General features: G+C 41.3%; 3 protein-coding genes and 1 long non-coding RNA gene across 13 annotated transcripts in view; 2 read left to right on the forward strand and 2 right to left on the reverse strand.

The window, feature by feature from the left end:
- The window catches only part of pkd2 (polycystic kidney disease 2), a 178,287-nt gene that overhangs the window by 63,610 nt on the left and 89,881 nt on the right, over window positions 1-24,796 (reverse strand). The window lies entirely within an intron of this gene.
- On the reverse strand, window positions 2,643-14,379 carry anp32b (acidic (leucine-rich) nuclear phosphoprotein 32 family, member B). 5 transcript variants are annotated; one of them, XR_007965978.1, is made up of 9 exons: window positions 14,057-14,379; window positions 10,821-10,970; window positions 10,628-10,750; window positions 8,925-9,117; window positions 8,307-8,437; window positions 8,139-8,205; window positions 6,895-7,074; window positions 6,780-6,827; window positions 5,867-6,240 (listed from the first exon to the last, which is right to left on the reverse strand). XR_007965978.1 is itself a non-coding variant. In XM_052083703.1 (7 exons), exons 1-7 carry the CDS (start codon window positions 14,108-14,110, stop codon window positions 3,264-3,266), a joined length of 801 nt encoding a protein of 266 aa, XP_051939663.1. In that variant the 5' UTR covers window positions 14,111-14,375; the 3' UTR covers window positions 2,643-3,263. The 5 variants fall into 5 exon arrangements, 2 of the variants coding, with proteins under 2 accessions (XP_051939663.1, XP_051939664.1); XR_007965977.1 differs by having other exon boundaries at window positions 5,867-6,827; XR_007965976.1 differs by having other exon boundaries at window positions 6,780-7,074.
- LOC127612874 (uncharacterized) lies at window positions 5,306-6,480 on the forward strand. Its single transcript, XR_007965987.1, has 2 exons — window positions 5,306-5,733; window positions 6,052-6,480. It is a non-coding gene; the product is annotated as an uncharacterized LOC127612874 (long non-coding RNA).
- On the forward strand, window positions 17,096-24,529 carry trmo (tRNA methyltransferase O). 6 transcript variants are annotated; one of them, XM_052083687.1, is made up of 9 exons: window positions 17,096-18,214; window positions 19,007-19,097; window positions 19,450-20,330; window positions 20,422-21,641; window positions 22,282-22,418; window positions 22,485-22,659; window positions 22,856-23,013; window positions 23,306-23,782; window positions 24,093-24,527. In XM_052083687.1, the coding sequence occupies exons 4-9, from the start codon at window positions 21,553-21,555 to the stop codon at window positions 24,326-24,328; spliced, it is 1,272 nt and encodes a 423-aa protein (XP_051939647.1). In that variant the 5' UTR covers window positions 17,096-18,214; window positions 19,007-19,097; window positions 19,450-20,330; window positions 20,422-21,552; the 3' UTR covers window positions 24,329-24,527. The 6 variants fall into 6 exon arrangements, with proteins under 6 accessions (XP_051939647.1, XP_051939648.1, XP_051939646.1 ...); XM_052083686.1 differs by having other exon boundaries at window positions 17,099-18,214; window positions 19,007-19,085; XM_052083685.1 differs by having other exon boundaries at window positions 17,316-18,156.

Here is a 24,796-nt window from a genome sequence, read left to right on the forward strand (position 1 = left end):
AAACTGCCGGCCGTACAAACAAGCACACGCACTTCCCCGTGCTGCAGGGACAAACCATTCTGGAAGGGGGGGGGGGGTCACTCCCCCTAACACAATCAGGCTATGTTGATTGTGTTGGTCCTTCTTGCGCGGAAGTCTCTCCACGGTTTTGTGTAGACCTCATTTCGAATGACTACACTTGGTTCGATGACAACACTGGAGACGTTTTACTTTCAGCTCCACCCGCTCTATTTATATGGACACAGACCACTGTAACCTTCCACACAAAATAGTTCCAAACAAGTAACAATCGCGTCAGTGGCATACATCGTATACCTGTATGATACAGAGAGAGAGAGAAGAACAGATAACTTTGGTCTTGTCAGTGGAGCAATATGGCAACTATTTAAAAGTAAACTTTCCATTCTAATTATCCCTTTTCGGTGTCTCGCGCTGCCGTGGCTGGCAAAACAGACATGGGCGGGGACTTCTGCGCGCAAGTTGTTTTGTTTCTGGTGTATTTATAGAGGAACGTAACATCCGCTTGTGACGTGTGCCGCGTTAATCTCGCGAGAAGAAATTTAATCCCTTAAAATTCATTTAAATTAATGCCAATAAAAACGCGCTAAACTGACAGCTCTATTCAAAATATATCCTGCAATAACTAGTAGTAGTAGTATGTGTGTGGAGAGAGATGGCGAGAGAATTTTTCAATTTAGACAAAAGACCGAAAATGCTAGTTATCGAAATAACATTGTATGTTTGTTTTTCTTGCATCTTTGTTTTCTTCTGGTAAATTATGAGTTCAGTCTCTGTAACTGTATTTTCAGTTCTCCCTTGTAATATTCAGAATTTTTCCTCATAAATTCATCGAATGCAGTAATGGTTTTAGATTACTGTCATACTATTGAAAAAACATTCAAGGAATTTTTTTATTGGTAAATGGCATACCCCGATTATGGTTGCCAATCGCAGAGGACACATACAAAACAATCCTTGACACTCACAATCGCTCTGCTCGCCGCCCTGCGACTTGAGTGGGCAAGAGGCGTGGCAAATTGATGGATGACATTACAGTAATTACACCGTCTTCTAATATACTTTTAAAATCCTATTGTTTTATTTTTCTTGTAAACCTGTCATTTATTTTCCTTATACAAATTCTACACAGAAATTAGAGTGAAGCCTCGTATTTTTTTCTCTTCGTATTGATTGACCATTACTCTTCAGAAGGATATAGTTACATTTTTTAATACTATTCTTCCACAAGTTTTTCAAAAATATTTGTTTTCATATTCCTAATTTTAAATAATCCACATACAAAATACTAAAACATGCAGTTTGAGTAACCCCCCCCCCCAAAAGAATGCCTGAAAATACTTTTTTTTTTTAATATCAGGCATTTTTCTCTTCTCCCCACCATGACCAAATTGAATCTTAACAGTTAAAATGAAATGAAATGTGTGTGTGTGTGTGTGTGTATATATAATATATAATTTCTTTCTTTCATTGCTCTCTCGTAACGGTGGGAATATTTGTATTCAACATATTTTAAATAATAATTATTCGTGGAACCTACCCCATCACATACACGCAAACTTGTTACCATTACCTTTTTAGCAGCGTAGAAGAAGAGAAAAGCAGTCAATCACATTATACGACGGACTCGACATCTTCCGACAGTTTCCATAAAGAATGGACAGAGCCAAGGTAAATCATATTTTTAGAAAATTGCTTGAACGTCTCACTCTACCGTGCGCAGGTGTTATACCATGGCAATTTACATCGGTCAATTTGCCCTCTTGGTCAATCGTAACAGCTGGCGAAAAAGAAGCCAGATTCTACTCCTGAGGGGAAGCTAACATTCTTCCGAATTGGAACCCCGTTACTGTGATTACAGCGACAGGTATTGGAAACACTAAATGGCGTCGTAAGAATTCTACCATTGATCTAAACTGAAATAATCAAGCCTTTGATAGTTTATCACCTATCATTAATGAATACTGTATGTAGAAGAAAAGCGGAGGTCGAAAAGGTCCTCCACTTCTGGAATGACCCTCACAACTAAGCTAAAAGCTATAATGGACAGTCCCTCCCACGCCCTCCAGCCCGCCCTGACAGCACTAGGTAGCTCCTTCAGCCAGAGACTGTTACACCCGCGCTGCAAGGAGAGATACCGATGCTCCTTCCTAGAGACTGCTGAATAAAAATAATAATTAAATGATGTGAAAAACTATTGTAAATAGCACTGCGATTTATCCATTTTGTATTTATATTGCACTTAATTGAACTGCGTTTGTTTTTTCGTCTTTCTACCCACATTGTTGCTGCTGTAGGCTGTAAATGTACCCAGTGTGAGACACGAATTTCATGACAAAAGCGTGTGTCAGTCATCATGCTCACCACTCAATAAATAAAAAAAAAAGAACCGTCTTTAAACTGCACGAAAAATATGTACAAATATAAAATTCTAAAAATACTGTAAACATGTTTTAAGAATTAAAAATCAAATGTTGACAAATTGTCAAATTCATGACAATTTGTAGTTATAACCGGTAGTTCATTCTTGCAGTATTATGAGAATGAACTCAGGAGAAAAAATAAATCCCACACCACTTGATTCTCATTCCTATGCAACACATTCCGGACACCAGCAAAACACAAAATGTTAACATTTTATTTACAAAGTTGTTTTCTTGTCATACAGAAAGTAAAAATGTCGCTACAACCATGACTTGTGCAACAGGTGGCCATGCCAAAAAACAAAAAAAGGCATGGCTCACTGGCTGCACAGCTGCTATAGCAATAATTTCATTGGGGGGGCGAAAGGAAACGACACAGAAAGAAAATAATCCCCAAAAAGAAACAAACAAAAAAAACTTCAGTCAACAAAATATTAAAAGCACAGACCCAAAAACTAGACCAGTCCCAAAGTCCTCACACGGGATACATAATATGGGATTGACAGTGAAATTGCGGAATGCTGAGTGGCAGGATGCCTGAGAACCCCGGGGGCAGTTTGGGGCGGCGTGGGTGGGAGGTGACTCTCACTTCCATGGAGGAGAGGAAGGGGGCGGGAGGTCGGTAAAAAAAGTTGTTTGGTGACGGGTGGTCCACACGAGCCACCCATCCAGTATAGTCTTGGCCCAAAAAAGAGCTCAGAGCTGGGGTAAGGGAAGGGGTTGAGAAGGGGGGTGGGGGGGTTGTTGCAAGTCGGAGGAGGTCGGACGTTCGGGTTGGTAGGATGGGGGGCAGGAAGTCGCAAAGTGCGCTCCACTTGCTTTCTAGTCGTCCTCTTCGTTGTCCTCATCCTCATCGTCGTCGTCAGGCTCCCGCTTTCTCTTCTCACCTTTGCCGGTGACAGTTTCTGAAAGGGGGACATAAACAAACAAAATTAAACATCCAAATTAGCGCTCGTATCTGTCACCGCACCAAGGTTATAATCATTTGGGATTTTTCGGTTTTTAGTTTTTACTTCATTTTGAATTGTTTTTCCTTTAATTCATTTGCTTGAGTTTTTAGAGCGGTTTGTTCATTTTTATTACTTCAAAAATAGGTCATTGTAGGCTTAGTTTAAGACCAAGTGTGAAGTAAAGTTGGCCAACCAGGTTTTTGAGTAATATCAATGGCTGAACAATTCTAAGCATATTTCCGTTTTTTTTTTAAACGCAACCCTTCCAGATTCTTTGTTTAACCCTTAGCAAGGCCCATGACAACGAAAATGCTTTTCTTCAGCAATCTTCGGAAATGACGTCACATGGAGAACTGCGAGGGAAGTCCTTAGGATATCTTCATTGAACAGAATTGTTGCATTGCTTGCTGGTAAGATGGCACGGCGGTGTGTGGCGATGTATTGTTCGCAATTGACAGTTGTCAACAACAAAATTTGTACCAGTGGCCGAAGGATAGCAGGGAACTTAAAATTACATCTTTTATTCGCAGGAAGCGAATGAATTTCACGCCATCATCTACAACTGTTCTCTGCCATCTCCACTTCAAAGTGACTGCTTTCTCAACCGGTCTGCTTATGATTAAGGATTTGCAAAAAAGTAAGTGTGGTTTTTGGATAGATGATGATGATTTTGTCAAAGCATAGCTGCCAAATCTTGTGGAATGAACAGTAGAAGGTAGCTATGTTAGCCGAAAGCTAGCTCGAGAAGCTAGCAACGTTGGACGGAAGTTAGCGACGTTAGTTTTCGGCTCGAGGCAAATGAGCTGATGATTTTGTCAAAGCATAGCTGCCAACTCTTGTGGAATGAACAGTAGAAGGTAGCGACGTTAGCCGAAAGCTAACTCGAGAAACTAGCAATGTTGAACAGGAGAAGCTAGCGATAGCGACGTTAGTTTTCGGCTCGAGGCAAACCCCGATCGATGCTATTCATATCAGCGATGAGTAATAATGGCAGTCAGACAAATTGTTCTGGAAGTACATTTCAATAGATTGGCAGCGCTGCTTCGTTGACGAATGAACATGACACGTCCTCTTGGAAAACTGTGCGACGAGCCCATAGGCAGTGAACTGCTTTGTAGATTATATGCGGCATAATTACATGTTAATTATTTTAGTCTCATGGCGCGTATTAAACTTATCCTTTAGAGTAGGAAGCTATGGAATGGAACGGAACTGGAGGGCCTGAAAATATGCCGTTAGGAGTTCGAAGGCTTCAATGTAAAAGTTGTCATCACTGGCAGGCATAGCCAGGTGGGGAAAATGGATCAGGGAGAATTGGACCCAAGTCATCCATTATTATGATTGTTTGCACATTGCTAAAGCTTAGTGTATTACAATGTTCATAAATACGCTAGTTTTGGGATTATGTCTTTTATATCATGCACATCACTTCACGAGTTTATTTCATATTAAATATACAGGTATGTGCAAGAAACTGGACTCCTTGACCAAAAAGAAGAGCATGTTGTTCCTGAAGGATTGGGTACAAAGTTTGAAGTGCCATTTGTACTGGTGTGCACTTTCCTCCCAGACACCGGAGGAAAAGAAGCAGAAGTGGCTGGCATGTGTGGACCACCTGCAGAACATGCACGATAGTTGTTTACATCCTCCAATTACTAGAGAAAAAGCGTGGCTATTACCATTTTTATTTTTTGGTTAGATGTTGCCTGCTAGTTAACCCTAAAAAATAGAAATATTGTCATGCCTTGTAAATTAATTTAAAGGTACTGAAATCAATGTCACAGTGGTGGAACTCCTGACAAAGACCATGTTTGTCAACGATATCATGAAGATGTCTCACCTCGGACAGACCAGTGACATGGAAGCTTTTCGCAGTGTGGTGTACAAAGGAATGAAAACCAGGTGTGTTAAAGAAAACTGATATGCATGAAATGTAGACTATAGTGAAATGTAGAACTTTGAGATATAGTTATTTCATCACAATTTGACAATTTAAAAAAAAATAAGATAAGGCATTTTTTTGTTCTATTCCAGAATAATTCTTGCTGCTATGCATTATAATGAAAATGCTGGCAGACCACAGAAAGTGACAAAGGAAGGAATACACTCCTACTGTATCGTTTATCCCAAATTTAAGAGTGGTGGGTATTCTCTGAGAAAGATATTGGTGGATGCAATTTATGGTAAATTATGAAATAAAAAGTAATTCCAGGCAGATGCATTACAAACTGAGTATAACCCATATGTCGTCCAAATATTTATCGTCCCAATGTTTTTTGTTTTTTATTTATGTGAATGACTGCCTGTCAGAGGTGATGAAACCGACTGCCATTCAAAATAAAGTAAGTACAGAACGTGTGTGTCGACCCACAATTTCTGACAGCAGCACTGAACAGACCCGACCGGACAAGTCAACAGTTAATGCCGAGCACCAGACTAAATTCCTCAGGAAATAAAAAAATTACATGCCCTGTATTCAGTTGTCATCATTTGTTTATTTTTATTACAGTATTGCGTTATGATAGACACCATGTCCACATTAATCACTCTAAAACCAGTCCAAATCACAGTTCTGGGACGTTTCTCTGTGAAACACGAAACCCTTTGAATACAGCCGACTCCTCTTCTCCTGGTGGTGCAAAATGTACTGCTGCTTGTAGGTCATCAATGCCACCTGGAATCCATATGGGTCTGGGCACACATCATTGAGTCCAGGATGGTCGGTAATGCAGTCCAGCACCTGATTGAAGTGTTTCTCTCCTTCTCGACGTACAGTCACTTCTTGAATTTCATGGCAGCAAACACATTCAACAGCTGTAGGCATTTGCTGGCATTTACCATAAGTACACCTGGGGGAAAAAAAAAGTTAAATACTGAGCGATGACACCATGAGCATAAATTTTATTGAACAAGCATATTGCTCACAGTTGTCACTGGGTGGTACCACCACATTACCGGTCACTTACATTACGGAATGTCCTACGATACTTATTTGTCATGTCCCTGTTTATGATACTAATGCAGCGTGTTATACCGGAGACAAATTCCTTTTGTCTTCTACATACTTGACCGATAAAGACGATTCTGATATCCTATACCCATCAATCAATAATTCTGTTGTTTATGAAAACATTTTATTCTAAATGTACACGTATATGGATGGAATACTATACAAAGGTTTTTAAAAGTCCTTATAAAAAGCTCTCAAGTACAAGTCAAAAAATGATTTGCTAAAAAGAATACTCGAGTACGGAGTAGGCTAACTGCTTGAACATGAAGTCTGATTATTATTTTTTTTAAACACTGTCATCAGATAGACAAAAACATACAATTATGTGCTCATGCCTGCATCTTCAAATCATAAAAATAATACCAGCCTATATCTTACCAATCTTGTGATCTCGATGGGTCTTGTCTCCATTCCATGTCAGGTCGTCTGGGCACATTGTTTGCATCCTGATTAGCGCCTGGCTCATATGTAAGGTCCGACGTAAAATTCCAACCTCCTCTTCTTCCTCCAACTCTTCAAAAACTTGGATATCCTCACTTGCGTTCGATCGATCGCTTGTATCGCCGTTTGAATCATTGTTTGAAATGCTTTGCATCTTGGCCGTCTGTAGCTCTTCCATCTCTGTTCTCCATGTGATGTACCACTTCCGGGTTCCTCCCCTTTCAGGCTGGAACTTCGGAAAATCGATTATTTTGTCAAATATACAACATATAAATTATTTTTACATGCTTTATTTGGTGGACAATGTTTAAGTACTTTCATTGTGACCCTATTTGGCATTTCATGAAATTGCTTCACACTTGGCCTAATTTAATTCAGTTGCTTGTCATGAGTTTTTTGAGCGGATTTGTTCGTTTTTATTATTTCAAAAATCTGTCATTGTAGTCTTAGTTTAAGTTTTATACATGTGTTAATACGTATACGGTTTATTTGTTGAGTAAAACCGGGAAAAAAAATTGTAAAAGTAAATTACAATTCACAAACGAGTTCTTTGTTCTGGGTGGCCGAAAAGAAAAACTAAAATTAAAATAAAGCACAAAAGCTCATGTGACAAATGACTTGACAAAGATGAAAACGAAGGATGATTTCTCCATAAGTAGATTTAAAAACGTCAAATTTAGTTTCAGTTACAGTAGTTATCATTTGTTTTTTTTTTGTTTTGTGTTTTTATAATTTTACTAGACACCTGTAACCTTGAAATTTCAATTCATGACAACTTTTGTCCTGTAACAACTCTTGTAGCACCACTCTTAAACCATTCGAACATTTCCCCTGGTAACATTTTGGCATTCTCCTAACAAATCTCCCACTCCCCTGGAACTCCTTTTCTGTTTCTCGACTACTCTCATGACATTAACCCTTTTAGGGACAGTGGACAGCTTCTCATGTTATCAGGTTATCATTGTTGGTGCATGAAAGGGTTAAGACAGACATGTCCAGCTCCGGGCCTGGAGGGCCACTGTCCTACCCGTCCGTTTTCCAGCTCTCCCGCCTGCAACACACCTGATTCAGATGATCAGCTCATCAGCCAGCTCTGAAGCAGCATTAGAACAATCCTGATGATTTGAATCAGGTGTGTTGCTCCTTGGAGAGCTGGAAAACAGGCAGGACAGCGGCCCTTGAGGACCGAGTTTGGACACCCCTGGGATAAGACTTTATTTTCGAAACGTCATCGTCTCCGAATTTCCCTCAGAAAACATTCACTTTCCAGTGTCGTCTATGCCTGATGTTTCATACCGTCATCATCTTCCTCCTCATCTTCCTCTTCATCATCGACTTCCCCATCCAGTCCGTAGTCTTCCTCCTATCAGGGCACATTTTTTTCCCCAGTTGAGTTTGCATCAAATTTGAGATCGTCGTCATCATCATCACCATCTTGGCGCCGTGGTGGGTTTTTGCTGTTACCTCGTCTTCTCCGCTGACCTCTTCATCGTCCTCTTCTCCCTCGACCTCCTCCTCGTCTTCTTCGTCCTCATCTTCCTCATCAATGTCATCGTCCTCTCCGTCCTCGTCTTCCTCGTCCTCTCCCTCGCCCTCTGGAGGACAAAAGTACAACACGTTTGGAGGTATGTTCAATACCATTTTTTTTCAGACTGATACCTGTACAAGTACTCAACAATACAGATACCAAGTAGCCAATATCACTAGTACCTCAAGTTCAAAACAAACAACTCACTCTGATTTTGGAGTCATTTGTAATAAATTTGCTAAAAGTGCAAAATGAAGCTGACAACTCCCGGAGTTTTAGTCTTTGTTGAAAACAAAATTGAAGTGAATGAAAATGAAATGCATTTTATGAGATGAGATTGGAAAATAGAGCTGGGCAATACAGCTGACAAATATATAAAATGGATTTCATGTCAGCCTGATGTTGATAAAGAAATATTTTGTATACCTATTTTAAAAAAAACATGAAATTGATTCAAAGAAAAACAACCATAAAAATATAAAATGTAAAGTCTATTGTAGACCAACAAGCACTTCCTCAGCTCCTGACCCTCGACCACTTCACTTCCCACTGACCTTCGTCATCATCATCGTCCACTCCGTCTCCGTCCACCTCGACATCAGAGTCGGAAGCCTCCTTGTCTTCGCAGTCAAAGCCGTCCAGGTACGTGAGCTGCGGCAGCAGTTTGAACACGCTGTCCTTGTAGTCGCTCATGTTGGTGACTTCGCAGTTGAACAGGTCCAAACTTTTCAGGTGTTTCAGCTTTTTCTATACGAGTTCAAAAAAGGCGGGCAGTTTGCTTCAAAGCCGGTACGGGAGGGGAACACACAGAAATAGCCTTCTAGTGTGAATACAAATGAAGGCTTTGCACTGTCCTGTTGTTTTTTTTTGGGGGGGGGGGGGTTGCGCTTCATACAAATTCGTGTTGAGATTTGTTAAGAGACCTTTACTCACTATGTTCCATACCCCCCAAAAATCTGAACACAACAAAACCTGCTTTTGCAGCAATGCAAGAATACAGGGCATTGCGACTGGTCACCAAGTGAATTAAACACAAACCATGCAGCTGCTCAAAGTTTTGGGGAAAATATTGATTTTTTTTTTTGTGACATCGTTAGTGTCTACGGCGAACCCCCGCACCCCTGCGAATATTGACAATCTGCATGTGACAGACGCACGCCCAAAAAGATTTGTAATAGCCTGTAGATGACATGAGACGGCGGAAAAGCATTCTTTGGCCTGACTAAAGCTCTTCCCCAAATGTCAACATAGTTCATTGGCACAAAGATGCAACAAGATGGCAGCAAGGCATCATTTTTACATTTCGATACGGCTTTGACCTGAGAACTAAAATGGTGAAGAAGTGCATGTGTCAGAAATAACAGAAATCTCAACAGGCACATTTACGAATGCTGAACTGTCAACATGCAGAGTTCACTGCCTCGAGACGTTTTTTCAAAGGGTCTCAACTTGGGACGTTTTGTGGTCACAAACAATGTCAATGAACTACTTTGAGCCCCTTTGACGTGTTTGACACAACCACGTGCATAAAGGTAAGAAACCTTTGTTTGTTTGTCTATTGAACATAAAACATATACAGTAATAATTTGACAGAAAATAAGGTAGATAAAAAAAGTACAAAGAAAGAAATCAGTCTTCATTCAACACAGTTATGTTCAAGGGAGTAGGATGAAGTAAAAAACTTATCTAGTCCTACCCCGTTATTTCTCCTTAAAATGTGTCAAAGTGAGACAAAAACCTTTGAACATACTGTCAAACCCTCAATCGTTTATACCCTTACTTTGATACGTGGAGAAATGGGCTCGCTCTGTAGCGACACTCACGTCGCCTCCAAGGTGGTAATGCGACAAGGGTCGCCTTTTGGTTTTGTTATTCTTGTGCTTCACTCCCTAGGCATGACTAATCGATTCGCGCTCACTCAAACTGTTATTTGTGTGTAACAGAATTAAGGAAACTTGCACGGGAAAACTGTATTATTTGTTCATGACATTAAATTTGAGTATATATGCCGCTATTTTCCCAGTCACCTAGGTTATACGGGTTCTATTTTACGACAAAGAAAATGTCGCTCTAAAATGCCTGGAAAGGTTTCATGAGAGAAACTGTCTGATGTTTAAATATATTTTTTAATCATTCTTTGCCATTACAAAAATCCAGACGATCAACCAGCTCAAAGGATAGTGTTGGACTTAGGAGGTTCCACATCCACATGACGTTAGTAAAAGATGTTAGTTAAAAAAAAATAATTTGGACATACCAGTGGTTCCAATGTGCTGATCTCTTTCAATTTGTTGCCGCTCAGACTTAGATGTGTGAGGTTGGGGAGTTGCTTCGCTAAGACCTCCAAGCCGCCGCTGATTTTGTTGTCGCTCAACTCCAGCTGAGAGAGAAAAGATTCTAAGACCCTGTGGCCTCTCAGCATGAGGCAAGTGCCCGGCCGGCCGCCTTACCTTTTTGAGTTTTTCTAGTCTGGGTATGTTGGAGATTGATGATAAACCGACATCTATCAAGCTGAGGAAAACCAGGTTGACAAACTCATCTGTGAGCCCTTCGGTGTTTCCGTCGGTCGTTTTACAGTTGTCGAGGACGAGTTCTCGTACCTGAAAACAAGACATATATTATTGTTAAATAAACAGTCCAATACGGAGATTTTTGGGGACACAAATCTTACTATTGGATCAGGCTTATTCGACCATACAGATCTGCCTGATGTGACTACCCATTCGTCTTCTAAACTTGCTTATTATCACTAGCCTTTCCCAGCTACATTTTTAGTGACAGGCAGGGTACACCCTGGACTAGACTCAATTTATTCTTCAAAGAAACCTAACATGCATGTTTTTAAAATGTGAATCACAGAAAACCCACATTAGCGCGGGGAGAAGATGCAAACTGCACACGAGAAGGCCAGATCTTGGATTCGAACCTACGACCTGAAAACTGTGAGGTGGATATGCTAACCCCTCTCCACGACGGCACCAATGTTCTGGTCAGTATTCGTAAGCCTATCGTGGAACTCTGACAGCGCTACGACGCGACAAACTTATTTACATTGTTCACTGATGGAAAACAAGTTCAAAGATGTCCACAAGTTAATATTAACGCAGTTAAAGGAGCTGTATAGAGACTCTATAGCAGTTGTAATTTATGATTGGATATTTTAGGACTCAAAGGGTTGTATATTTTTTGTAAATGTTAGGGAACACATAGAGGTTGTATACTCTTGAGAGTTTCAGGACTCCGTATGACTCGTGTACAGTACTTGTAAAATTTAAGGGATGGTAAACTTTCTGAATTTGAAGGGAACAAGTTTACCTACATTCTGAAATTTTACGGATTCTTTCGTCGCATACCTTCCCAATATTAGGGAGTCCATAAAAGTATACTTTCAGAAAGCTTAGGCACTCTAAAACAGTCATGAATACTCTTTATTAAGTGTCAGGGACTATGCAGGCGTCACCTGCAAATGTGAGGGACTTGAGATTTTGTGCACTTTATCAGTGTTGTGAACTTTGTGAAAATTTAGGAACTGACATTTTGCACTTTCTTAGTGGTCTAGTCAGTTCCGCGTTATGTACTAAATTTAACTTAATGTACGATACATTTCACTTGACAATGAAACCGTAAAAAATAAAGTCCTCAACAATATCCCCAAACCTAATATGCAAATGAAAAGTAACGTAATTACTTTTAAATGCTTCGTTATAAAGAACGGGGGCGCAAGTGGGAAGCTGGAGTTAGTTCGGCTAAAATAAACACTCGGCACTGCTTGACCTAGTCAACAAATGTGTTTGCAAGACAACAAAAAGTTAGGATTTCTCATCGTAAAACACACCAGAATAGAGGCTCTTTCAGTTTTTAAAACAAATACAAATCACTACGTCCACCGTCGATACATTTAATTTTCGGCGGGGCAGCGCGAGCCACGGGTGGCGGGTTCGCATAGCCTGTGACAAATGCAATGATTTTTTTTTTAGTCAGCTAAGCTACAAGCTAGCAGCTATTGCCCCTTTTAAACGCCGCCGTGCAGTAGACGAGAAGTGAGCGCGGCCGCCATTAGCCAACGCCGCAGCAACGGGCAGGATTGCGAATACACCCTTTTTAGTGCACACTTTTACGTTTTGTTTGCGCTCGGTGGAGAAAACGGAATATTCCTCGTCGTCGAGCGAACGGCGACCGTGTTTTTGCTTTGACGATGTTTTGAGGTAAAGTGGGGCGATGGGGGAAAATACTGCGAACGGAAATTTAGTCTCCCCCCCAAAAAAAATCAAAGATGGAGACCGTTTCTTTCTTCCAGACCTTCAAAGACGACAGAATGACAACATGGCGACCTACGGAGAAACAGTATGCCACTCCGAGCCTGTTTTTTTTAACTGACACGCGTTGTTAAATAGTCATCGTGGAGACTGACGTGTTAACACGGCTGCTTTTTAAACACATTTCGCTGTTGCTTTTCAGTCCCGAGGACAAACAGCGGGCGTCGAGTTTTTGTCTACCCACGCACGGCGCCTGCCACTAGGTGTCGGAACTCGTGTCAAAACGAATGACGGCTCGACTTTCACGTTAATAAAGACATCGGACTAGAACACAATATCCCTAAAATTATCATGTCGAATGTGACAACAGTGGCGCTTAAATACGTTTGGATATGAGTTGGATTGTAACGGGGATTTAATGACGCCATGCGTTTTTGTAGGGCTGCCACCACTATGGCGGATGGGTTAATATGGCGGGAAGACTGCAAGTTGGGAGGCTGCCGTTTTAAATGAGCCACACTAGCCTTGAGGTCATTGAATAAACACTGTAAACATAATACACGTTTACTAGATCGTAAATATCCTTAATAACTCATCATTCTGTCATGCGCGGGGACTTATTTCCAAGTTTTGCCACACTCCCTTTTCAACTTAACATCCTCAACAAGCCAAATTCGGAAATACACTTGAGTGGATTATTATATGTGACTAAGATGGCTAAGATAACACGAGTCAAATCTGTGTACGTTATGTACAACATGATTGTTTTGAGAGGACCAAAGTCTTTTTTGTTATTCATACTGAGTGTGGCTATCAGCACTAACCTAGTTATAACGACGTGCCTCTGAGCGGAAATTGCCTTTTTTTTAAAACACAAAAAACAAATACACGATACTAGCCCCTTTCCTTAATTCGCGATCAGTTCCTATGGATGAACAGTTTGTCATTTGTGTTAAAACAAGCGCCCCCGTTCAGGGGTTAAACACCATGCTAAGTAGCAGCAAACATGGCTACCCAACTCGATAGAAAGCCCACCGCGAGATCACCGAAATGCAGCAAGCGTGTAGCACTACATTCCCTCAAATATCCCCAGAAAGAGCGTACTCGTGGTTAGGTCGAGACCGGGGCGGCTTTGGAGCTGCACAGCCGAACACACGAGGGGGGTGGCGGCTGTGAAACTGTTAAAGCGCCGCAATAACGCCGAAGCGAGCGGAGGAATTGCCGTCTCAAAGTAGCGAGCGAACGCCGCGTTCCCTCTTCGTCTCCCGGCTAGAGGCTCCACATCGATCGACTAGAGAACCGTGCGATGTCTGTTACGTTAACCGTACTCTGAAGCAAATTTCAGGGGAGAAAAAGTAGCAAGCTAAGCTAACGCGGCCAGCTCAGGAGGAAACTAAATGGCTTTGCTTCTCAAAAAAAGCACGACTCACTTCAGACGGTGTCTTGTTTCTTAGCTCCAAGTGGATCCTGTTTTCCATCAACATGGTGCCCGCCGGTGGTGAAACTTTTCTCGCCGGGTCTTTTTTTGTTTTTCCTTAAGAGGGTCCTTCAGTCCAAAACGTAGAGAGATGCCCTAACGGCGGAGGGAGGATATAGGGGGGTGGGGGGTAGCCGTGTATAATGAACTGAGCCGACGCTAAGTTAGTCGGAGAGGAGAAACCATGGAGGGAAACCGGACTGAAACAAAATATAATGCTCAACAGCGCCACCTACCACCAGAAACGCCCAGCCAAGCGCCTCCTAAAGGGGAAACGACAGAGCTTTAACGACACCACTGCTGTGCTGTATGTCTGATTGAGTGTTGCTGCATTTAAGTTAAAAACAAGTTGCCTAGTTAATGTTAAAAATGCTTCATACAATCACTTGCTAAAAGAAATGTATATTTTCCTCTGCATTACTTTTAAATTATAGTCAAACCCGCTCTGACTATTCCTGTAATTATTGTGACTTTTGATCAATAAACCATCTGTTGGTTTCATCTTGCTGCCAGTTATTTCTTTTTTTTGTGCACTTGGGGTTGTATTAAAGAGAGTGTTGTACCGTATATGAGGTATCCAGGGTCCACCCTCAATCCTAAACCCCTCCCAGCCTCCTGAAACATCAGCTTCCTAAAATTCCCAAAAGGTCTACTAGATAGTTGTCTGAAGGTTAAGAGCATGCATGCTATTCTGCATCAAAATCAGATATTATTGTGTCAATGTTGAAGAACATTCAAATTAATTGAGTTTTTCTCTTTAATCATGTTTAATGCATCTCTCGATTCAAAACATTTCAACTTTAACAGGTCAAACTCATCTAGAAAAACCACGCTACATTTTTTTTCTGCATTGCACAAATTTTTGGTTTTACTATAATTCCACTTTTCTAACGTTTCAAAACAGAGGTCACCAGTTTTCTGGGAAACGGAGACCTACTTCTTGGGTACTGACATTTTGCAGTTTGACACTTGCTTCTTAACTGCAATTATTTGGGAAGAAATCATCTCAGCCTTGTCCTTTTGCCAGCTCGCCGTTCTCCTTCCATGCTATGATCTAGTCATATGCTCCAAAAGCCAACCTTTGACCAATCCAATTTTTTTCCTTTTTTTGCACTCACTGTTCCAAGCGTAATTTAAAAAGCAAGATTATGTGTATTTTATTTTGGCATGGGAAGCTTTTTTTGTGACAGTTGTAACTGGTAAGCTCTTTTTAGAACAGGGCCACAGGCTACTTATGAAATCCTCAGGCCTACCTGGTACCCACCTGTTCCAAAATGTTGATCTCTTTCATGCCATGACTGTCAACATCTGTGGCCCATTCACAGTACAACATGTAAGATACTGTTTTTCCATGTTGCACAATTTTCTACTTTTGTGACTGTTCTTAACCTTTCCCATAATTCTACAAGAAATGATAAACATTCAAAGGAAGACATTTTTGTCTTATAACATTTAAAAATAACATTTAAAAATTGAATAATATTCACATTTCTGTACCAACTCAACATTCTAATTGAAAATTCCCACTTTTTAAAAAATATCAATTTTCTCGACGAAAACTCCCCTAATTGATGGAAAACTTCCACAATTTTACACCTATCCTATAGTTCATGCTAAATAAACAATATAACTTACAGTATTTTCATCTCTCAACTCTTCCGCATTCACAGGTAATTTAATTAAAAATTTGCAATTTGTTGTTTTCATTGATGATGGTACATTTCAATTGTTAAAAAAAAGCCTAATTTCTGAACTTTCATCAATGTGTTCGATGTACCTTATGTGTCAAATTATAAATGTTACTGCTCAATTTGTACATTAACGAGTGTTTTGGTACTGAGAACAGTGTACCAGAAGATGGCACTGTTGTGCGATTTCCCAACACAGGCTGCATTGTGTTTTGCATTGTGGGTTTTTTTTTTTTTGGTTTTGTTGTTGTTGTTGTTTTGTTTTTTTGCAGCCCATGGCGTGCTACAGTCATCATTCATGCACTTTAAGAAACGTGTGTATACTTTTGGAGGAAGTCAGCTCACATACTGGATATTGTCAATCATTGAGGATCCTGTCAAGACGCATTGAGACTCAATGCATCTTGACAGGATCCTACTTGAAAACCGGCGTTTGTATCTCAGTATCAACGCAAATAGACATTTGTTTCCTCACTGGGACTCAAACATAATATGTGGGATATGAAAACTGGTTATTTTTGAGAACCCGTTCTCATTAATTTCATTTCCAGAAATCGTTTGTTTCCTTGCCAGACAATTCCACATAGTGACTCCTCTTAGTTCGCCAACAAGTGATTATATCTGTGCGATATCTTTGCACAGACCTGGGCAAAGCGTATATTATATGTAGCTTTTATTTTGATACGTTTTCTTTTACTGTAGTACTGCACAGTACTTCTTGTGCTCACGCGTGGACGCTGGTACTAAAGGGGATAATAGCAAGAGCTATGACTTGCCAATGCAGGATTACCAATTAGCAACGTTTTCACAATTTTTAACAACTTTTCAAAACCCTAGAAAAAAAAGACTGACAAAAATGCCAACAGCGGTCCTAATCTTAGCCATTCTTATTTCTTGTACGGTGTAGGGAAGAAGGCCATTACAATTTGAACTGATAATACTATATATGAGAATATCACGGACCACTATTGAGAAAATAATGCACTTATTTACTTCTGTTAAGTAACACAAAGTATTATATCATATTTACGCCAAGCATCTCGGTCGAGTGCTAGCTTATTTGTGAACTACATTCCGGTAGCAAACTCTTCTCTTGGTTATTTTTATTGTGGTGACTGATTTGGGAGGTCCATTATAAAGGACACTCAACACAACCAGACCATCAGTCTCTTGAGTTTGTGGCTCTACTGAACTCAGCTGGGGTTTTTTTTTCTTTTCACAATTTTTGTCCCTAACCGTTTTTTTCCGAGCAGGTTGTGAAGGAGAAATTACCGGTACTCCGAACATACCTTACAGTGAAGGATAATAGCTCAGGATAATCTTTAAGAGACATCTAACAATTGAGTCATTTGGTGACTTTGATTGGAACACAGGAAGAGGGAGATGCCCAAATTTGAATCGATCATTCGGATGTGTGTACCCACCTTTACACTAACAATGGGGCCCAAAGAAGACCAAAAAAAATCACCTAGGTTCAATTTTAGGGCCCAAAGTGTGTGAAACGTTTTCAAAGTACTGCTTGCACCAGCCAGGTGCTTCACAACAACAACAACAACACAACAACAAAAAAACAATCCTCGCTTGTAATGTACAGTAGCTTTGGGCACTATTGGCTTAGTTGAGTGTTATTTATTTACCCTGCTGGACTGCCTCCCTGTTAGACACACACACTTACACAAACACACACGTCCACACACTTGGAGGGGCTCAGTGTGTTGTGGGAAGATTGAGAACACACCCCTACTGAGCTGCTCTCCCTTTGTGTGAGATAAGCGTTGTGAAGATTTCTGTTAACAACAGTGAGATGAATTTCAACAAACAAACAAAAAAAATAGCAACTCCAAGGATTCCCTGGCTCTAAAGTATGAAGTTCTGCCATGCTTTTTGTACCATATTTACAATCGAACTACTCACACCCTCGGCCGTTTGATATTGGCTAATGTGGCAATCATTATCCAACGTCGGTCAAAGGTTACCGACGTCCGGCACGACAACTCACATTTCATGTTGTTGAACTCCTCACAAAACAAGCACTTTTTTTTCCCTCGCGTTATATTTCTTGGTGTACGGTGGCACATAACTTTCTGCGTGTACTTAGCTCTGTCAGAGCCTTGCCAACTCCCCCACCCCAGCTTTGCAAATATGATAAGACCAGCCGCGCAGGAGCTCTCGCAGCACAGCGGTAATGGTTAACCAGATAATTTCATATTTGGGCGGGAGTTGAAAACAGACTTGTCGTTCCCTTTTTCTTTTTCGAACGCCTGCCTTTGCAACGAGCTGCCGGTCCTGTCGTAGCGAGGACTTACCATGGAGGAGACCTTACGGCAAGAGATTGAATATAAAAGCCAGAATGAAGAAGACCAAGGTATGGATTCAGACTTGGTTTTGAGTTGAGGTTCGAGAGCAACTTTCATGATGCCAGGGTGAAGAAGCATGAGACTTGCTCGCTTTGTTTTTGTGTCTTAGTGTCAGCCATTGGAATAGTCAAGAACGAGTTCAGTTTCCTTTTTAGATTTCATACATGGGTACTGAAGAAATGTCACCTTTATTTAAAAAAAAAAAACGCAGACTGGAGTGCCACTTGGGTGTTGACTACCGGTCACTTTTAATTTAAAATACAGTAACCGAAGAAGCTTCTTCTTGGTTGTGGAAGACCAACTGGAATTCTTCACACTTGGTGAAGATATTTCACCTTGGATTCAAGTTGGACCGTCTTTTTGTAACCGAAAAATAAATTCAAGCATAATCAGAGGCAGCTGAAATTCCTCACTGGTTGCTGAAGAAAATTTGCTTTGAATCCAACGGAACCAGATTTCTTTCGTGTTGTAGCCTCAACTTCTTAATCGTAAAACATCTTCAGAAAACCAATGACAATGTTTTTATTTTATTTTTTTACGATCTGGATGATTACATTTTGGACAGCTCATTACAATGCTTTCCCTAAAGCAGCAAACATACCGTTTTAAATTCCACGCTTGACAATCCCCTCGGGCCAACACTTGAGGGATTTAAGGTCCATTGATTTTATGAACCAGTTTGGTTTCTGTTGAACCTACTGGTCCCTTTATTCCCAGACTTTTTTTTTAGGTTGTTATTTACCCAACGGACGTCTTTCTCCTTCTTCCAGAGTGTCTGAGATCAAGGAACCGGCAAGTTCAATTATAAGTCAAAGCAAGAATGAACTTGACTCAAGTTTGGTTTCTGTCTTTTAAAAGGTGGCATCCGTCGCCGATTGAGGGACAGAGAACTTCTCAAGAGGAAAAGAGCCGAAGCGGAGGAGAAGGAGACTTCCCAGTGGGTTTTGGGGTAAATTTGGAAAAAAGCAAGCATTGTATCGTCCAGTCATTGATATTTCTTGTCGGACGTTTGTTTTGACAAGTGAAATTTTGTCACGAGAGAGTTTGCACAGGGGCGCGTTTCTAAACGACAGGCTCAGTGAAAACCTGATCGCCACTTTAGATTAGCACCGCTCTGCTTCTACTGAATATGGGGCACGAGCGACTAGCAAAATGTTGCTACCATCTGGTGCCCTCTATTGAGCCTGCACATTCAGGTCACGGGACTTTACGCGCGTCGCTTTGCCAAAGGCTTCAGAAGAGCTCTATCAACATCCACCATTGTTGAGACTAATCCTAATTGTTTGCGCTCTGATTTTCAGGGTGGAAAGCCTGGGGAAAAGACAGAAGGCTGACCAGAGGAGAGGCGCAAAGCGGAGGGGGAGGCCCAAGAAGACGGATTGCGCACCAGAAAGCTCTTTCACGCAGGAAGTCAAGGTTGCGGACCCTGAAGCTCCTGCTGTCGAGGTTCTTCCGCAATCAGTGGAGGCGATACCAACAATAGGATTAGACTCTTTCCCGACTTTGGGCAGCGGGACTCTGGAACCAGTCTCAACATGGTTGCCAAACCCAGTTCTTACTCCAGGTCCCAACGTAGCCCTGGTTTCACCTCCAAGTCTCGTTCCGCCACCCATCACAGTTCCTCCAGCTCCAAGTGAAGCTCTGCCTGCTGCTCCAGATGTTTTTCGGCTTCCCTCTGCGGCGTTTCCAGCTGCGGCGCAAGATCTGGCAAACGTATCCGATCAAATTTCAGCTCCGGATCTTGCTCCGCCTCTCACCGCAGTTCTTCCAGATCTGTCCGCCGCTCCCGATCAGGCTTTCGCTCGAGGTTCAGATCTTATTCAGGCTCCCGGTCCTGTCCCAGATCTCCAGACAGTACAACCAACTACAGCTCAGTCTTCTTCTCCAGATTCAGATCTTTTTACGCCTCCCGCTACAGATCCTCCAGTTTCTGCCGAAGACCTGTCCACAGCATCGGATCTTGTGCCAGTTTCAGCTCCGGATGTTGTTCTTGTTTCCGCTCTATCCCAGGCCCCTGTGTCAGAAGTCGTCGGAGCTACCGACAGTGCCATTCAACGGGTTGAGACCCTGTCCACAGATTCACAAGACAAGGAGAACATCGACCTGGTCCCCATTGAAGACTTGGGCCCAGACGAGCTAAAAAATGATGTACCTCCAACTCAGGACAAAAAAGCTGATGAAGGTGACGGAATTTGTGAAAGGGGTAATACAGGTGAAGACAGATGAATCTAAATGTGTTGTAGCAACATATTGTCTGTTTTCTTTTTTCCCAGATGTGAGCGAGAAGCCATCAAACAATGAGCCAGAATAAAATAAGATCTTGGCAATGCCATCATGCAATGCCATCATTGACCCAGCTGCTGCAAGACTACCTCCCAGGAAATTGATTCAGATTCTCTTTAGCCACTCTTCATACACTGACTCATAACACGGAGGTGTGGGGGGGGGGGGGGGGGATTTTATTATTCTGTTATTTGCTTCAGTATTATTTTAGCCCAAAATGCAGTCATGGATGTTGTGCCAGAAGAGACAACAAATTAATTTCTCCCCATAATTCAACCAATGACTTTCTCACCATTATTATTTTTAAAATTGCATGTGCCTCCAGCAGCAATATGAATGTAAATGGGGGAATAATTTTGTTGACTCTGTAAAAACTGTTTCACCCAAATAAATAAAATAAAAAAGCTCACGTTTGCAGTCATTGCTGTTCATTCTTACGTGGGCAAAAATAAATGTGTCTTAAATAAACTGATCTTCAACTCCCATTTATCATCATGAATATGCAAAAATGTACAGATTAGAGCCCTTATAGACCACCTTATAGAACCTTTGCGTTATTTTATTTTCAATGTAGCTTTAACCATATTGTGCTGAGCCAGGACCGATATAATTAGTAATTTGAAGGTACATTTTTTATCTCCTTGCATGCACATGTGAACATATCCTTGTACCCATCGGATCTTAAAATTACAGTGCATTGTGCACAAGATTACTGTGCGTTTTTTACCTTGAGATAAAAGATAACGCTATGAAATAAGGGGAATGGAACGACTGCTCGTTACTGGTTAAAAAATGGAACTGCGTGACAGGTGTGTTTGAAATTCTGTTTAATTGCGAAGGTTTATGGAAACGGGACATGCACTAGTTAAATAAAAATGTGAAATATGCAAAAACTTATATGTTAATAAATATTATCACAAAGCATCCAACCAATATATTATTGACAGAAAATACCGTACTTCACTTGTGGAAATAGACACACTCTTAAACTGCAGTTCCCGTCTGATCGATAGATGGCAGTAGCGATCTATGATCCATTTAATCTTGTCAGTATAAACCTAAGAGCAAGGGTGCTTGTAGCATGATTTAGCTAGCAGCTACGGAGTGAAAATATAACGAAAATGGCTTCGGCCAGTGACTGTTGCGGCGAACGTGTTGATATATTGAAACAGCAGGTGTTCGTGATGCGAAAAGAAATCAAGAATCTTCGGTAGGGTCCTTTGAAACGTGATTAGAAGTCGTGAAAAGCATCGTAGTACTATGTGGAATAGTCATTTCATCATCCCTGCAATCATTTTATAAACCGCTGGTCTGTCACGAAATGTCTTTTAGGATTCCGTGGTTGGCATTACCATAAACGTGGATGTTTTTTTCATTATCCAGGAGCGGTTATGATACGCTATGCACGCGTGTTTTCCTTCGAAACAAAATAAGTATAGTGGTGTCTATTAACTACGCATGTAGAAGGTAATGATTTACAATAGGGCTCTGTAACAAATTATAAGCATTGCCAATATAATACAATAATGCTCACTTTTGGTACTTTAACGTATAGAGGTGTAAAACTGGACTGCACTAGCAAAAAAAAAAAAATAAATAAAAATATACACATGTAAAATTGCTTACTTTAGAAAAAATATTTAAAATAAATTGACTAATTATTGTAAAACGTAAATGCGTACAGAAAAAAAATGTAAATGCTAGATTCCCCGAATTAGTTTGCACGCTACTATATTAACGATTTAAGATGCATACCGGTACTCTGCTACGGAGTCTTATTTACCGTCAGAACGGTACTTCGTCCTAAAACCGAGGACACCTTATTCTAATAATTTGCCTTTCACCAACAGGCAGATGCTGATCAATGCAACCAGAGCTCATCGCAAACACATGCTTTCAATTGAGTCCGCTGTGTCTAAGGTTGGTGCCTTGGAGCCGAAGAAAAGCCAACCTCCACCGACGTCACCCCAGACAGCTCTTGAGGATGGTAACGATAGCAGCAGATTTTTGCAACATGAACAGTTTTTCAATGCAATTAACTGTGTCATTGCAGGAAAAATCCGAACGTTGCCGATCGGATACATTCATTCCTGTTTCTCTGAGAAGAATGGGACTCCCAGGCAGCCTACCATCTGTGGATCCTCGAGGGCGGAACTGCGACTGGAGCAAAGCGTCTTCAATAACCCTGAGCATGCCCTCGTAGGGCTCGAACAATTTTCTCATATCTGGTAGGTCCCGCGGGTTGGTTTTAATTTATTTTTTAGAAGCTCTAACATTTTTGCAGCACTGCTGCATCTCGGCATTGTACCCAGAAATAAAGGTTCCACTCCTGTGAAGCTATCAAATGAAGAAGCACCGGTGGAGTGAGTGCTTTGAAAGCTCACTGACCTGAAGTCTCATGAGATATTCTTCTTTCCACGACAGGGTTATCTTTCTCTTCCACAAAAACGGCCACTTGAGTCACAAAGCCAAAGTGAAGCCCCCGAGGCTGAACGGCAAGAAGGTCGGTCTGTACTCGACTCGCAGTCCGCACCGGCCCAACGCTTTGGGCCTGACTCTTGCAAAGCTGGACAAAATTGTTGGTGTGTATATCATCATTAAAGGCGACACACACACACACACATTTTGTTGATTGCTGGTGTAATTGGCTCTAGTATTTCATTCTGACCTGCCAAATTTCAGAATGGTTCACCCATGACCACATTTCCACAAATACAAATTTACTTGATTGTTCATCTTCACTCTTGTTTGGTGGGCAGTCACCCCAGAGACCAAACTATTTGCTTACAAGCAATTAAAAAGCATGTTTTCCTTAATGAGTGGAAAAATCCAGATATTGTGCATTGATATACAGTATATCTGCTTCATTTCTAGGTGATACGCTCCATCTGTCAGACATTGACATGATTGCCGGCACCCCTGTGCTGGATATTAAACCCTACATCCCGGACTATGATTCCCCCTACAGTCGGAGGACCACACACTCTGAGCCTTGTCAGCCCAACACAGATCGCGCCCCTTTGTCACCTCGTGAACCGATTCAAGCGCAGTTGATAGAAAAGGAAGCAGGTGAATTTGATGATAGTCCAAACCCTGTGGAGCCTCTCGGCATGTTGGAGGAAGTGAAGGCCTACTTGAGCAAACGGGACCTCAGTCAGGTAAATGACGACTGTGCGTGCGGCTCCGAAGACAATCGGGGGTCAGAGCAGGACCGGCGGCCGTGTTACACAGAGGAGGCCTACAGCACCATTGCTAGCTGGATCAGAGAACCGCCAGTCGACAGCCTGGAGGTGCGCTTTACCCCAACCGCACAGAGGCAGTTGGCTGACTTCTTTCCCACCAAGCAGAAAGGTAATCATTTGAAGCCTGTTCACCGGATGAACCATATTTCTACCATGTGGTCTCCAAAGTGATCGATCTGGGTGGGTCAGTATGGAGGTTAAGTCAGATTATTAATTAGTCTTTCACTTCGTTACAACTTTTACGGTATGAAAGGTGATCAGCCAAGCGCAAAAAAACCCCCAACTAAGATCAGGCTCCACTGATCAGCAGCATAGTCGGCTGAACTGAAGAGTACCACATGAGAGAAACGGTTTTCAAAATGTTTTTCAGATAATGAAACAGGCGAGGGGTTCTTATCCAAACTTTTCATGTGCTCCAGGTCCCTGTGATAGCGAACATCCGAGATTCAGGTTTCTGCGTAGTTCTGACGAGGCCGCCGCCGCCGTCCGAGGGGTGCTGTCCGCAGACCCGAGGTCGGTCTACCGGAGAACTCGATGCAAAGACAAGCTTTTCTTCTTTACCCTGGACACTGCAGACATAACCTGCTGGTTTGGACCAGGCTTTGCAGAAGTGCTGCAAATTCAACCTGTTCAATGCCCCATTGACTCAAAGTAGAATGAGCTCCCTTATGGCTGCTATTTTGTTTTGATATTGCATTCTTAACAAAGTAAAAAAAAAAGTTTTGCTTCTACAAAGGAATCAAATCTGTACATTGTATATTGTAGAAGTTCTGCAATCGTACGTTTTCAACTTGTCTCATGACCTCTTAATGCGGAAGCAGTACTTGTCCTTTACTGTCCATTAATTTTAAAAAAACTTCTATGATGATTGACTGTATTTACCAAGTGCTATATTAATGAATATGATAATAATAATCGATCATAAATAATAATAAAATAACCATATCTTGCTCATGGATGACATGCTAAAATTAATCTAAAAGTCAGTGACGTAAATAAATGTGAAGGAATGTAATTAATACGAAAATAAGACACGAAAGACAAGCCATTAAAAAAACTCAGGACGTATACGAATAAACACAAAATTATGGATAGACAAATAATGGAAGAATGGTTTCGGCGT

This window comes from Hippocampus zosterae, chromosome 13, assembly GCF_025434085.1.
Source record: "Hippocampus zosterae strain Florida chromosome 13, ASM2543408v3, whole genome shotgun sequence".
In the NCBI taxonomy this organism is placed as follows: domain Eukaryota; kingdom Metazoa; phylum Chordata; class Actinopteri; order Syngnathiformes; family Syngnathidae; genus Hippocampus; species Hippocampus zosterae.

Coding starts and splice junctions, on each gene's coding strand:
- anp32b (XM_052083703.1), bottom strand. CDS start 14,110: ATGTTGATGGAAAACAGGATCCACTTGGAGCTAAGAAACAAGACACCG. Junction 10,971..14,056: donor GAAACAAGACACCGTCTGAA/GTGAGTCGTGCT, acceptor TCTTGTTTTCAG/GTACGAGAACTCGTCCTCGA. Junction 10,751..10,820: donor GACTAGAAAAACTCAAAAAG/GTAAGGCGGCCG, acceptor TTTCTCTCTCAG/CTGGAGTTGAGCGACAACAA.
- trmo (XM_052083687.1), top strand. CDS start 21,553: ATGGCTTCGGCCAGTGACTGTTGCGGCGAACGTGTTGATATATTGAAA. Junction 21,642..22,281: donor AAAGAAATCAAGAATCTTCG/GTAGGGTCCTTT, acceptor TTTCACCAACAG/GCAGATGCTGATCAATGCAA. Junction 22,419..22,484: donor CCAGACAGCTCTTGAGGATG/GTAACGATAGCA, acceptor GTGTCATTGCAG/GAAAAATCCGAACGTTGCCG.